The 13,916-nt window shown below is 33.4% G+C and overlaps 1 protein-coding gene across 1 annotated transcript; it reads left to right on the top strand.

Annotated features, from left to right (window-relative positions):
• The first annotated feature begins 7,196 nt into the window (after nt 1-7,196).
• On the top strand, nt 7,197-13,484 carry ABCB28 (non-intrinsic ABC protein 8). Its single transcript, XM_079021507.1, has 16 exons — nt 7,197-7,656; nt 7,896-8,083; nt 8,160-8,183; nt 8,283-8,384; nt 8,690-8,780; nt 8,989-9,089; nt 9,230-9,280; nt 9,382-9,510; nt 9,604-9,666; nt 9,764-10,046; nt 11,136-11,284; nt 12,085-12,174; nt 12,277-12,411; nt 12,875-12,931; nt 13,002-13,058; nt 13,139-13,484. Exons 1-16 carry the CDS (start codon nt 7,269-7,271, stop codon nt 13,373-13,375), a joined length of 2,145 nt encoding a protein of 714 aa, XP_078877633.1. The 5' UTR covers nt 7,197-7,268; the 3' UTR covers nt 13,376-13,484.
• The last annotated feature ends 432 nt before the right edge of the window (nt 13,485-13,916 follow it).

The raw sequence follows: 13,916 nt of genomic DNA, 5'->3' as shown, positions 1-13,916 counted from the left end.
TTTTATAATAATCATCAAGATAGTGGGAGCATAAAAGTTATGATTGTATGATTATTAAGGAAAGTATTGCAAGGTTAGCAATATTAATTATAGAAAACAAGAGTCATACTTTGCAAAGTCGCAATAGTTGAAGAGTTGTTTTGCTATAATTAAGGGAGAGAATATTATGCTTCATTTCAAATCTAAAGGATTAGGTTGAGAAATATTAATAAATTTAGTTAAAGGTACATAGTATGTTCTTAAAATTTCGATTATGATTACGGCATCCCTCTTCACAATTCGAATTTTGAGAACATAGCAAATAAAACATTATGCGTCGTGTCCCATACGCTTCGGGTATAGGATCGATTGCAAATGCTTTAATGTTTGACCATTCTAAAATTTTCCAAATGTCGAGCACATTTAGAGGGAAAAAGGACTAGAATCGGTTTAGACTAAAATAATTAAACAACTATCAAAGGACAATCCAAGTTTGACGAGGATTGGTCGCTTGTGAGTAGTTGGAAGTATAGTATTGGAAAATATGGAAATGTTTCCATATTGGATGGACCATATCGGCATCATTACAAATAGATAAGACTCTATTAAGAATGAGTTGTCATATGGAACATATGGAAGTGTGTCCATATTGGGAATTGAATATTGAGAAATCTATGACTAGATTAGAAACTTCTATGCAAAAGGATGTTCAAAGAATGTACTTTGAGTGAGAGACATCACGTCTATGGAATTGTCTTGTAACAATCTCCGATAGAGGACTTTGTAATATCATTGGCAAAAGTCTTTGTGACTTTGGTGCAGTGACATTACAAAAGAGATCATTGCATAAAATGTTAGAATCTAGCATATTATATAAGTAGCAAGAATTTGATATTCTTTAACTTATGAAAAACGGATTTGGAGTTGTGAAATGAGAAGGATTGGAAATGTGTTCAATATGATCTATTTCACAAAGTAAGAACCATAGGTAAACATTGTGTGCATGCTAGGAGCATGGGACAAGTGTTGTAATTCAAGTAAGAAGTTGATTACCCGAAACGACAAATAATGAGTAATCGATATGGTGATAAATAAAAGGAGTTTTATTTATACTCAAAGGTTTGAGGCCATATGGGATTAGTATTATTCTTGTGTTTCACATTTGCATGTTTTGACTTCCAGAATAATTGAGTTTATTAAGAATAATCGAATTATTCAAACGGGCCACAGTCGTTCATATGTTGGAAGTAGATATGAATGAAGACTGTCGTGAATTGGTGTGTGGATTGTCTAGAAAAGTATTAGACATAAGCAAATGTTTGCTGCAACGTTCATGAGTGCTTATGAATGAGATTTGAGCATTGGATTAGACCCACGCTCACTTGGATCACTCCATGGATTGTATCACGAGTGATTGGTGAGACGATAACATCTTATATTCTTGAAACCGAGATGTGTGAGTTGTATCTTGCGAATCGGTTGCACATTGATAATATGTAAACGCACCAGTAACTTGGTGTTATAAAACATATTGTTGTGTGTAATTCGGTGCGTGAGTGCAAGCAAGCATTGTATCAAAGTTTATCCATTCCTTTTATCCAAAGTAGGATAAAAGCGATATCTTTGGGCCCCTCGATGGTTTAGTGATGACAAACGTAAATGCTCGGCCGGGCTAGGGCTAATTTGATTTGTTCAATTAGTCAGTCGTCATAAATCGAAAATCGAGACATAGTACAAAGAGAATGATTTGAAATCATATCTCATATGATATCTAGAATGGAGGAATATATGATCCCTTATCTAAGGACACGCGTATTTGATATGATTAGAGTTGACAGCGGCTTTGGAAAGCTACAATTGCAGATCGGGAACCGAAGTCATACGCAGAATAGTTGTTAGACTTATCCAAGTGGGAGACTGTTGGATTAGTGTCTAAGTCCATAACTATTTTGGTATGTACTTGACCCGATGGTGCATGGTCCTTTTGGGTTGCCTTCACCAAAGCAACTTGATTGGAGAAATAAATAGAAAGAGAGGATAATATGATTTATTAATATGTTATAAGGATAATATATTAAAGGAGAAATCATATTTGTTTAATTAATATTGGTCAATAATTAATTGAGAATTAATTTTGTGATCAAGTGTAATTAATTAAACTAGAGGGGCTGAATTGTAATTATGTGATAGTTACAAAATAAGGTAAGAATTATCTTATAAGTATGGTGAACGAATTTAAGGTTGGAAAGCCTTAGAATTCGAGTATGATAAGGATTCAAGGATTATCTTATTGGTTGCTTAATGGATAATCAACTAGATAAGGATAATGACTGAAACCCTATCTCTACACCTATATAAACACCCCTAGGGTTATGAATTCGGGTATCCCTTCCCAAGAGGTCCAAAATACGAATTCTAACCTCCCTCCTCTCTCTATATACCTTCTCCACTTGCTTATGGTGTTTGTGAGCCATTAGAGGAGTGACACTTGTGACTCTTTGCTTTCCAAGGTCAATTCAAGGAGGAATTGGATTGTTATTGCTATATAACAATCAAGGTATGTTCTTAAACCTATTTACATGTGAATTCTGATTTCCATATGCTAGTATTAGGGTTCAAAGTCTTGGATTCAAAGTATGTACAATAGAGAAACCTAGATCCGAGCTTTAGGGTTTGTATGAGCACATAGGATGTCTTATGACCAAAACCCATCAGTAAGGGCATAAAGTCATCAACTTTATCATTCAAAACATTCATAGGGACTAGATCTGGGCACTTGATGACTTGCCTTTACGGATTAATAGCTTAATATGGGAAGCACTTATCAACCCATTACGTAGGGCGTAATATGAGCTATACCCAACGTAGGTCATTGTTGGCTCGTCCTTCTTGAGTGAACTCTACGCCCAACGTAGAGAGGGGTACGCATCGTGTAAGTCCTCTGTGTTTGACTATTGACTTTTCTTTAACCACTTGACTTTTGGTCATCTGTGAAGGGTCGAGGACTCGGAAGGGGAAAATGGTATTTTTCCTAAATAAGAGCTTACTTTGGTATTTGGACTTGCTTGGTAGGAGATTTTCTTGATTTCTAATTAGGGTTGGTTTGGATATATTTAGTAGGAGATACTTCAATTCCAGCAGCCCAAGAGAGAGTGAAATTTGTTCATTGACCAATTGAGGTGAGTCTCTTCACTATACTCGTGGGTCGAGGGCACCAATGCCGACCCACTAGATTATGTTTGTAGAATGATATTTGTCTTCGTGACACATCCTGATATACTTGTATGTGGTTGTTGTCTTTGTGACTCTTGTTGTGTTATTGTATGCTTAGCTGTATGGGTGAAATAGACCCAATACCAATTGAAAGATACCGAAGGAGTTGAAATAGACATAATATCGGTTGAAAGATACCAAATAAGTTGAAATAGACTCAGGGGTGAAATAGACCTAGTACCGGTTGAAAAATACCGAAGGAGTTGAAATAGACTTGGGGGTGAAATATTACCATTTTAGTTTATGGCTAATGTGTATGTTTCGTATGAGGTTTTTTTTTTGAGAAAATCACTTAGTTTTGTGGTTACAGTTTTATGTTTATTTTTTTTCAGGTACTTCCAGTTCGAAAGGGAAGGGTCCGACATGATCGCACCACATCCACAAATATTCCACATTTTATGAGATGATTTGTATTTTGATGATTATTTTATACATTATCACATTTTAATGGATTTAGAATGAATGAATGATGTTTTTACTAGTTTTAAAAATAAAAATTTTATATGATATTTTTGGGACAAAATTGCAAGAATGGTCCCTGTGGTATGTCCAAAATTGCCACTTTGGGCCAAACGGGTTTGGACTAGCACCAATGGTCCAAAAGTTTTCATTTTGTTGCGGTTTTGGTCCAAAACAGCTTTAAAAATCTTAAAATGACAGATTTGCCCCTTTCTATTTGTTTTTTGCTTTTCTTTTTGTTATTTAAATATTTTCTAACTAAAAAAACATAAATAAATGAATCTCTCTCTCTCTCTCTCTAGTTAAGAGAACGCCACCACCCTCACTCCTTCCCCCAACCCTCACCCTCACCGGAAAGCATGAACACCATCGCCGGAAACGATGAACGACACCGTCACCACCAGAAAAGATGAATGCCACCAACACCACCAGAAAAGACGAAACCTTCGTTGGTGATGAAAACCCACTGTCAGAGACCTTCGTTGGAGCAGAAAATCAATCGTCGGAGCTGCCTGTTATAGCAAACCCTAGCGCCACCACTTCATCTTGGTCCTTCTCCGGCAATGCTAACGATCTGTCGTCCTCCCTCCCAAACGACTTTATAACAGCTTAGGGTTTGTGATGGCGGCGGCTAGGGTTTTCATATGGGGCGTTTTGCGACTGGAAATTGATGGGGATGGCCGCCACCTTCGTTTCTCCCCATCCCCGACGTTTCATCTATTCGTCGAACTTCAGATCCGGTAAGCTCACTTTTGTCGAACAATGGTGTGGCCATCTTCCTCAGTATCGTCGTCCTTATGCTCTATTCATCTTGAAATTGTCGTCGCCTCATGGCCTCCCTCTTTATAGATCTGCAACACCATCAGATCGTCGTGGGAATCGAGGGGTTTATTGAGGAAGATGGGTTTGCTGAAGAAGATGGTCGCCTGAGAAGGTGACGTGAAATGTGTTTGTTGAGGAAGATGACGACGCATTTCTGATTCTTTGGCGGTGGTCGCGAGATGTAACCTAGATCGACGGTGTGACTAAAGGCGGTGGTGGTACTGATCGGTGGTCATGGTGACGTTTATAACTCTGGCCGGTGGTGGTTGTGGTGGTATTTTTTTTCTATGTGAAAATTAGTCTGAGAGAGAGAGAGAGAGAGAGAGAGAGAGAGAGAGAGAGAGAGAGAGAGAGAGAGAGAGAGAGAGAGAGTCTTTTGTATTTTTCTTTTTTAATCAGAAAAACATTTAAATAAATAAAAAATAGAAAAAGAAAGTACCAAAGGGCAAATCTGTCATTTTAAATACTTTTTAAACAAATTGGATCAAACTTGCAACAAAATGAAAACCTTTGGACCAAGAACGCTAGTCAAAACCTATTTGGCCCAAAGTGGCAATTTTGGATATACCACAGGGACCATTCTTGCAATTTTGTCTATTTTTGGGACACTAAAATTGTTCTCTTTTTTTTTTTCTTGATGTAAAATGTAATTATAAACCTTGCAACATTTTTTCACATCTAGCTCCTTGCTAAATGTAGTGTTTTAATGTTATTTGCCGTTTTGATTTTGTTTTTTTTTTTTTTTTTTTAAATTCGTTTTCTTCTTCATACTCGATAAGTACCGTTTATGAGACAAATTAGAGGCTATCCCACCCGTTTTCGCCTCCGACTTCTTTTGTCCTATCATCAGGGCTGCCGGGAGTTCTAGCCTCTTCGAATTCATTTTGATATACGATTTTTAATAATATTAGTAATCTTAATTGATGATGTTAATTTGTGGGTCTATATACGCTTTTTAATAATCTTAATTGATGAAGTCAATTTGTGGGTCTATATTCCTCTTTTTGGTTGGATATGTTTCACTATGGACCAACTTTTTTTACTTGCCCAACTGCCCTTTTCACATTTAAATATTATAACATTTTCTTTACCATTTTACTTTAATTTTATATCAAAAGATTTTGAAAACGATGGATAATGTCATTCATTTATATAAATTATTTATCATATTACCTTTGATTAAAATCATAAATAATGACTTTATTAAATTTAAGTATTTAGATAATGTTATATAAATTTTGATAATAGACAATAATAAAATGCAGATAAAAGTAACTTTAGGTCCTATTCTTTTTTTTTTTTTCGTGCATATTAACGTATGGTATGTTGGTCTATTAAACAGTCGATATTACGAATAGCACATACAATAAACAGTTACAATTCTTTCCCCATACATATGAGACAAACAAACAAGAAATGAAATGACCACTTATGGGAACCATATGTGAGGTTCAAGAAGAAGTTAGTTTTTACAAAAAATTTAGATGTAAACGAAAGACATGATTCATGTAAATAAGTAAGGTAAGTGTCTCTGTTGTATGTATGTATGTTCTATGTAACTTTTATTTTTTTTATTTTTTTTTTTATAAATTTGTTCTATGTAACATTTTGTATATTTGCTACATGTACACCATATATGTTTTACACATACAACTCATCATTCATAAAATATATTGTTGCCATTGCATGCAACATGCGACGAACAAACACCTAGTTAGATATAAATATTGTTGGTGATTTTATTGTTATCAACATATTTTAGTGTAGTTATTAATAATATTGAGATATGATGAACTCTATTTACTCACCGAGTATAGAGGTGCAGGTGCACACTTAGGGTGATAAATGTGAAATCAGAAATACGGGGGTCTTTGAGCAAATCCCCTGGATACGGGGTTCTAAGGGACAGAGCCCCTAGCTGTACCTAAACAGATTTATATATCAGGAAGGATTTGAACAATGTATTTACAACTGAAATAAGGTGTGACATCATGATGATGTCATAAGGTAGTTGTGTTTTATGACTAACCCTTTTTGGTGCCAAAATGCATGTAACCTCCATTAACCATCTTATAACTAATTTCTTACATCTATATAAAGATAATAAGTGTTCCAAAATCAGATTAATCACTTATACACTCGAAAATCATACTTCTGATTCTTAGTATCTCATAAAGAACACAAAACAACAAGGTATTATTCTGTGTTTTGAATTTAGAAGTGACCTGACTTCTAAATTGACTTTCTTAGATTATCTTAAATCAAATTTCATGATACCCCGTACAGAAAGAAGAAAGAAATTATTCTTTTTTTTCTTTTCCAATATTATCAGTACCATACATAAGGGTCGAAATCATAGATTTTGAAAAATGATTTCAATCAAAATCCTAAAATTTATCCAAATGAATATTGATATTCTAAAGACCAAAAATATAACAAATATTAGATAGAAATATCCAAAAGAAACATAATATATTTTCTTATTGTTTTTTTTGCTAACTATTTTTTTGTTGAGTCACAACTCACAACTCCTATTTCATTATTTTTCATTTTTTGGGTCAAAATAATAAATTATAGTCGTCTCAAACCCTCAACATTGAAAAGATGGCATGACTATTGTCGTATCATAAATGGTTATTGTCATGACTCATGCGATAATGTGATATTACAAAAACACATGTAAATGGAAAAGAATTGAAGCAATAGAGTTCTTCCTTTCTACGCACCACACAACAATGACATCTCTCTCCCTCCTCCTCCCTCTCCACCCCCCACTTCACAACCACCGTCGGCAACTCCTTTTCCTCCGTGGACAACGCCGACCTACCTCTTCGTTGCCGCCACTCCGTCAGCAACAACTTCGTCTAACTTCCACTCGCAATAAATCCAGCCTTATCACCGCCGCAGGTTACATAACAGGTCCGGCCTCGGATGCAATCGTCGCCGCCGAGGATCCGAAGGTAGAGGAATCCGATTCCAGTCCCGAACCGGTACAACGGTTTAATGCCATAAGTTTGGGCTTGTTGTTGAGGCTTCTGTCCCGCCATAAGCTTAGAGTTGCAGCTTCGATCGTTAGCCTCGTATGCTGTACCACTTGCACTCTTTCAATGCCGATTTTATCCGGCAAGTAACTACTGCAACTTAATTTCTTAATATTAGTCCATCAATCATAAATCAAATGCACTGGCACTGTAATATTCGTTCTGTTCCAGAAATACAATTCATTTTTTAGAATCAACGAAGCTTTAATTTACAGCACGATTGAAGCTAGCTTTGTTTAATTAACGAAATAAGTGATTTGTGTGATTTGAAATAGTAACATTAGTTACTGTGAATGATCATTAATTGGGCTCTACTTGTAGGGAGGTTTTTTGAGGTACTAATAGGGGCAAGATCGGAGCCTTTATGGCAGCTTCTTAGCAAGGTTGGAGTTCTATATACATTGGAACCGATTTTCACAGTTATATTTGTTGTGAATATGAACACGATTTGGGAGAAGGTTATGTCTAGCTTAAGAGCTCAAATATTTGGCAGCGTTTTGATTCACAAGGTAATATCATTTGCTTATATCTTTACTGTGATTGTTATACTTTCCAAGGTTTAATACTTTCATCTCATTTCTGTAGGTGGAATTCTTTGACAGATACAAGGTATGAATGAAACTCATTTTTTACACAGTGACTACTATCATTATGAAATACAATTTGATGAATTTGTTTGTCACAATATCTGTCCTTTGTTCTTGATAGGTTGGCGAACTCACTGCTTTATTGACATCTGATTTGGGTTCTTTTAAGAACATTGTGAGTGAGAACATTTCAAGAGATCGAGGTTTCAGGGCACTAACTGAGGCAAGCTACTCTACACTAAACAAAAGTGAGCTTATGCTTATTTCTATCCTTCTTTCTCAATGAGAAAAGTGAGACTTCTTATAGAAAAAAGGAAAACAAAAGTACAAAACAAGCTTTTATTTATGAGTAACAATTAATAAATCCATTACACCTGGTGGAAATCGCACACGTTTTAGAAAAAGGTAAAAGATTTCACATTGATTATGCACATCAATTGAGAATGTTGTGTCATGTATGCTATACTTTATAAAAGAATCTTGATAATATGTTCTCATTACTTTGTATAACTATCATCATCTTCTCAGGTTGTTGGGACAATGTGCTTACTGTTTGTTCTTGCCCCTCAACTTGCACCAATTTTGGGTGTACTTATGCTTGCAGTATCTACTTTAGTTGGTAAGTTATTTTTAGACTCTTCTTTACCTAAACTTTCAATAAGAATTTTATGTTTTTTTTTGCTCATGATGGAATTGTGATGAAGATTTCATATTAAGTTGTAAGAACCCTAATCCACCCTTAATTTCTAGAACTTGTTAAGGTTTTAACCTTTCTTCATATCTTTACTTGTTGACTAATATATACATGTGTATGTATATGTATCCAGCTGTATACAAACGATCAACTGTGAAAGTATTTAAAGCCTATGGGTTGACTCAAGCTTCAATAGCCGATTGTATCACTGAAACCTTTTCTGCCATCCGTACTGTGAGTTCTCAACTCATATTCCTTTTTACAATTTTACCCCTCTATGACATAAAGTTTACTAATTGTCATATATCATTAAGACCCAAAAAGGTAAACTTCAATCTCAATCTCAAATTAACATTATTTTTTGGTGCATGTAGGTAAGGTCATTCGGAGGAGAAAAACGTCAAATGTCAATGTTTGGCAACCAGGTTAGAATTAGATACGTGGGCCCCATTTAATGTCTTGATCTTGTTCTCTTGTTGGTGCAAAAGACGTAAATACCCTTCTCTTGATCTTTATTATATTGTAGGTTCTTTCTTATCAAAGCAGTGGCATCAAGCTTGGAGTGTTTAAATCTATCAATGAATCAATAACTAGAGTTGCAGTGTATGTATCTTTAATGGCTTTGTATATTCTTGGAGGAAACAAAGTGAAAGCGGTATGTTGCTATTATATATCAAATAAACAACTTCATTTATTATTATTTATTTATTTTTTTTAAATTTAAATACCAAATTCTTTCTTTTTCAAGGGTGAGATGTCAGTGGGAACTGTGGCTTCTTTCATTGGATACACTTTCACATTAACATTTGCTGTGAGTATAACTATAACAAGACTCATACTTTCTTTCCTTCCTATTTAATTGTGGTTGTGGGCCCCACTGGTAGTTAAAAGTAGGTTGCTATTATTAGGTTCAAGGACTTGTGAACACAATTGGGGATTTAAGGGGAGCTTTTGCAGCTACAGAAAGAATCAACTCTATCTTATCTAGCTCAGAAATCGATCAAGCCTTAGCTTATGGTTTACAAAAAGACATCATACAAGAAAAAGAGGGAATAAATAATAATTTAAATATGTTTTTGTTAAATGACCAAAATGATAAAAGGGGATCTCAAAACACAAGGTACATGTCATCCTTAACATCAGGAAACAGTGTTCGTGTTCTTGCACAATCTGGTGATATTTGTCTTGAAGGTATGAAAAAACACATAATTTAAGCCAGTTTTTTCTGTAAGGGTTAAAATCTCAAAAAAAAAAAAACTTATATTTTGTGTTTTTTCCGGATTAAACCTCATATTTATTTTTTGCCAGAAAAAGAACTTGTTTTTTCTATTTTTTCGGAAAAAGCTCTTAACTTTGTATTTTTTTCCAAAAAAAAAACCTTCAAACTTCTAAATGCTTCCAAATAAACCCTAAACTTTTTTAGTTTTTCTCGAAAAACCCTCACATTTTACAATTCTTTTTGGCAAAAAATGACTAAAAGGGCCAAATCGGGAAAAATGAAAAAATGCAAGGTTTTTTTCAGGCAAAAAATAAGTTTGAGGTTTAATCTGGAAAAAGCACAAAATATAATTTTTTTTTTTGAGATTAACCCTTTCTGTAAATAAAATTATTTACAATAGCAACATATTTTACCTTTTTACCAATATAGGCAGCATATTTTATATCTTTAATGTCAACATGCTTATACTTTTTAGACAAAACTGCAAAAATAGTCCCCGTGGTTTGCATTTTTTCAGGAAACAAGTCCAAACCTTGAAAAAATTGAATAGATGGTCCTTTTGAGCATCTTTCATTGTCATTTTAGTCCCTCCCAAAACGGAAATGACTAACTTGCCCTTTCTTACTTTTTAATTATTAAAATATAAAAACAAGTATAAAAGGGTATAATAGTCATTTCAGTTTTTAGAGGGACCAAAACCACAACAAAAGATGCTCAAAAGGACCATCTATCCAATTTTTTCAAGGTTCGGACTTGTTTCCTTAAAAAATGCAAACCACAGGGACCATTTCTGTAATTTTGTCTACATTTTTAACCAACACAAGCAATATGTAACCCATAATAGCAACTTACTTACCAAATGTAAATACGAGTAAAAAGTGTAATTATGTTGCTATTATGGGTACAAAATGTAAATAATGGTAAAAAAGTGTAATTACGTTGTGGTAGAAAATAAAGTACATTGACTATATTGGTAAAAGTAGTAAAGAATATTGCTATTTCTTGTAAATTTTTTTTATTCTTTCTATAATTAGTTTTTTCTTTTTTGTTGTAATGTTCAGATGTGCATTTTTCTTATCCATTGAGGCCTGATGTGGAAGTACTTAATGGCCTTGATTTGACTTTAAAATGTGGAAGTGTTACTGCTTTAGTGGGGTCCAGTGGTGCTGGAAAGAGTACTATTGTACAGCTATTGGCAAGGTTTTATGAGGTAAGTTTATTATATTTACAGAAAAACACAATGTATTTTTATTATTTTATTGGTTTAATCACTTAAGTAATTTCTGTTCGATAAAAAAAAACCATTTTCCCTATTTTGAAAAAAGAACTATGTTTTTTTTTTTGTTTTTTTAACGTATGTTGTGTTTTCTTTTATGAACTTACTAATAAAATTTAACAAAAACAAGTAATTTACCAAAAAAAAAAATAATACAAGATGACCTAAACTTTCATTTAAAACAAAATTAAGTGGAAACTGTAAAGGCAGGTTAAATATTTTAATTAGGCAGGGACTATTTTTCTAAATTTTTAAAACACATGGATTGTTTGCTGTAAAAAGGAATTCTGCAGAGGTACCTTTCTGTAAATTACAGGGACAGTTTTGTAATTTGTTTTCTGTAAAGGGACCAAACGTGACAACATACGAAAGTTTTGTAATTTGTTTTCTATTCAACCACATGGACCATTTTTGTAAAAAAACTCCACAGGGACTGTTTATATAAGTTATAAGGACAACTTTTGTAATATTTTCTACACAAGGACCAAACCCGCCAACATATGAAAGTATTGTGGCCAAACTCTAAAACCCAAAACTATATTATTCATAAACCAGTTGCTTTTTATTGGTTTATTATATTAGTCCTAATTTCGAAACCAGGTAACCGAGAAAAACAGTTTTTTCAAAACATTAAAAAAAATCACTACAAAAAAAGTCAAGTTTAAAAAAACAATGGCTCTATGATTTTAATACGTATTATTATAAATTAATGAAAAAATCTGTTATTTTTGCAGCCAACTCAAGGCAGGATATCAGTTGGAGGAGAAGATTTAAGAACATTTGATAAAAGTGAATGGGCCCGTGTAGTCTCGATAGTCAATCAAGTATGCTCTTCAATTTGTAATAATTCACAATCATTTATCTAACCAAATTTATTTCTTCAATCTTTTATTTTTAGTTTTAATAAAAAACACAATTGGTTACAGGAACCTGTTCTTTTCTCGGTTTCTGTTGGAGAAAACATCGCGTATGGCCTTCCGGATGAAAACGTGTCAAGAGATGATGTCATCGCAGCCGCCAAAGCCGCCAATGCTCATGATTTCATTATCTCACTCCCAGAGGTTTCTCTTTCTCCTCACTAATAATTACCATTTTACCCTTACATTCCTAAAAACAATTTTAACTATATTCATCAGTTTTATCTAAATGACTGTTTTACCCTTACGTTCCAAAAAATAAATCTGACTATTATTCATCAATTTTAACTAAATGACTATTTTACTCTTACGTTGCAAAAAATAAATTTAACCATATTCATCAATTTTAACTAAATGACCATTTTACCCTTACATTCCAAAAGATCATTTTAACTATATTCATCAATTTTAACTAAATGACTATTTTACCCTTACGTTGCAAAAAATACTAAATTTAACCGACCATTTTACCCTTACATTCCAAAAGACCATTTTACCCTTAACCCAGTGAGTCATTCTGTCTGGATTAAGTAAACAAGAAACAACCCCTTAGTCCTATTTATCTTTTATTTATTTATTTTTTTTAAATAATTTTATTTAATCAAAGGGATATGATACCCTGGTTGGTGAAAGAGGAGGATTGCTAAGCGGGGGTCAAAGACAGGTAAAAAAATACGTTTAAATGAAAAATGACAAATTTACCCTTTTTGCTGAACCTTTACAATTACTTACAGAGAGTTGCTATTGCAAGGGCACTCCTGAAAAACGCTCCTATATTGATACTCGATGAGGTATTGCTACTTAAATATTTCGTATTTTTTTAAAAAAATTTACATTGCTATATTATGTTTATTTATTTATTTCATTTTAGGCAACAAGTGCTTTGGATACAGTGAGTGAGCGATTAGTCCAAGATGCCCTCAACCAATTAATGAAAGGAAGAACAACATTAGTGATTGCTCATAGATTAAGCACAGTACAAAATGCGGACCAAATTGCCCTTTGTTCTCAAGGCAAAATTGCAGAGTTGGGGACTCATTCCGAGTTATTGGCTAAAAAGGGCGATTATGCTTCTCTTGTTTGCTCACAAAGGCTTGCATTTGAGTGAAAAAAAATAATACATGTAAGTGAATTTTTTTTTTATTTGAAAAAATTCGGATTATTATATTGGACTATGAAAAAGTTATAGTGGTGTTTTATCGCCAAACATTTTACCATTTTTTTTACACGAAAAATATATTTATTATAATAACTTTATGAATTACATTTTGCAATTACTAATTAGTATTATATTTAAAATATAACTAGTCAATTAAATAATACCACTTTAATATATTTTTCCAAATGTTTGTGGTTAATTACACCAAAACTCAATGCGACATGGTATTAAAGGTTGAAGCAGCCACATTACAAAAAATTGTTACTATCAGAACAAATCAACTATTCTTAGAAAAACAAAAAACTAAAAAAATGCAAGAAAACACTTACTTTAACACTTGTTTTCTAACAAAAGAAAGTGTCTTTAACAAACGAAATGAAAAAACTACAAAAAATGTTATACATTAGTTAAATTTGAAAACGTGTTACAATTTGGTGAGTTTAATGAAAAAAATGGCAACCGGTTGAACAGACAAATAGAGGGTCATAAT

Source organism: Lactuca serriola, chromosome 9 (assembly GCF_051521515.1).
Source record: "Lactuca serriola cultivar US96UC23 chromosome 9, Lser_US96UC23_V15, whole genome shotgun sequence".
Classification (NCBI taxonomy): Eukaryota; Viridiplantae; Streptophyta; class Magnoliopsida; order Asterales; family Asteraceae; genus Lactuca; species Lactuca serriola.
Note: the sequence above shows the minus strand (reverse complement) of the source record. Positions and strands in the feature narration are given on the sequence as shown.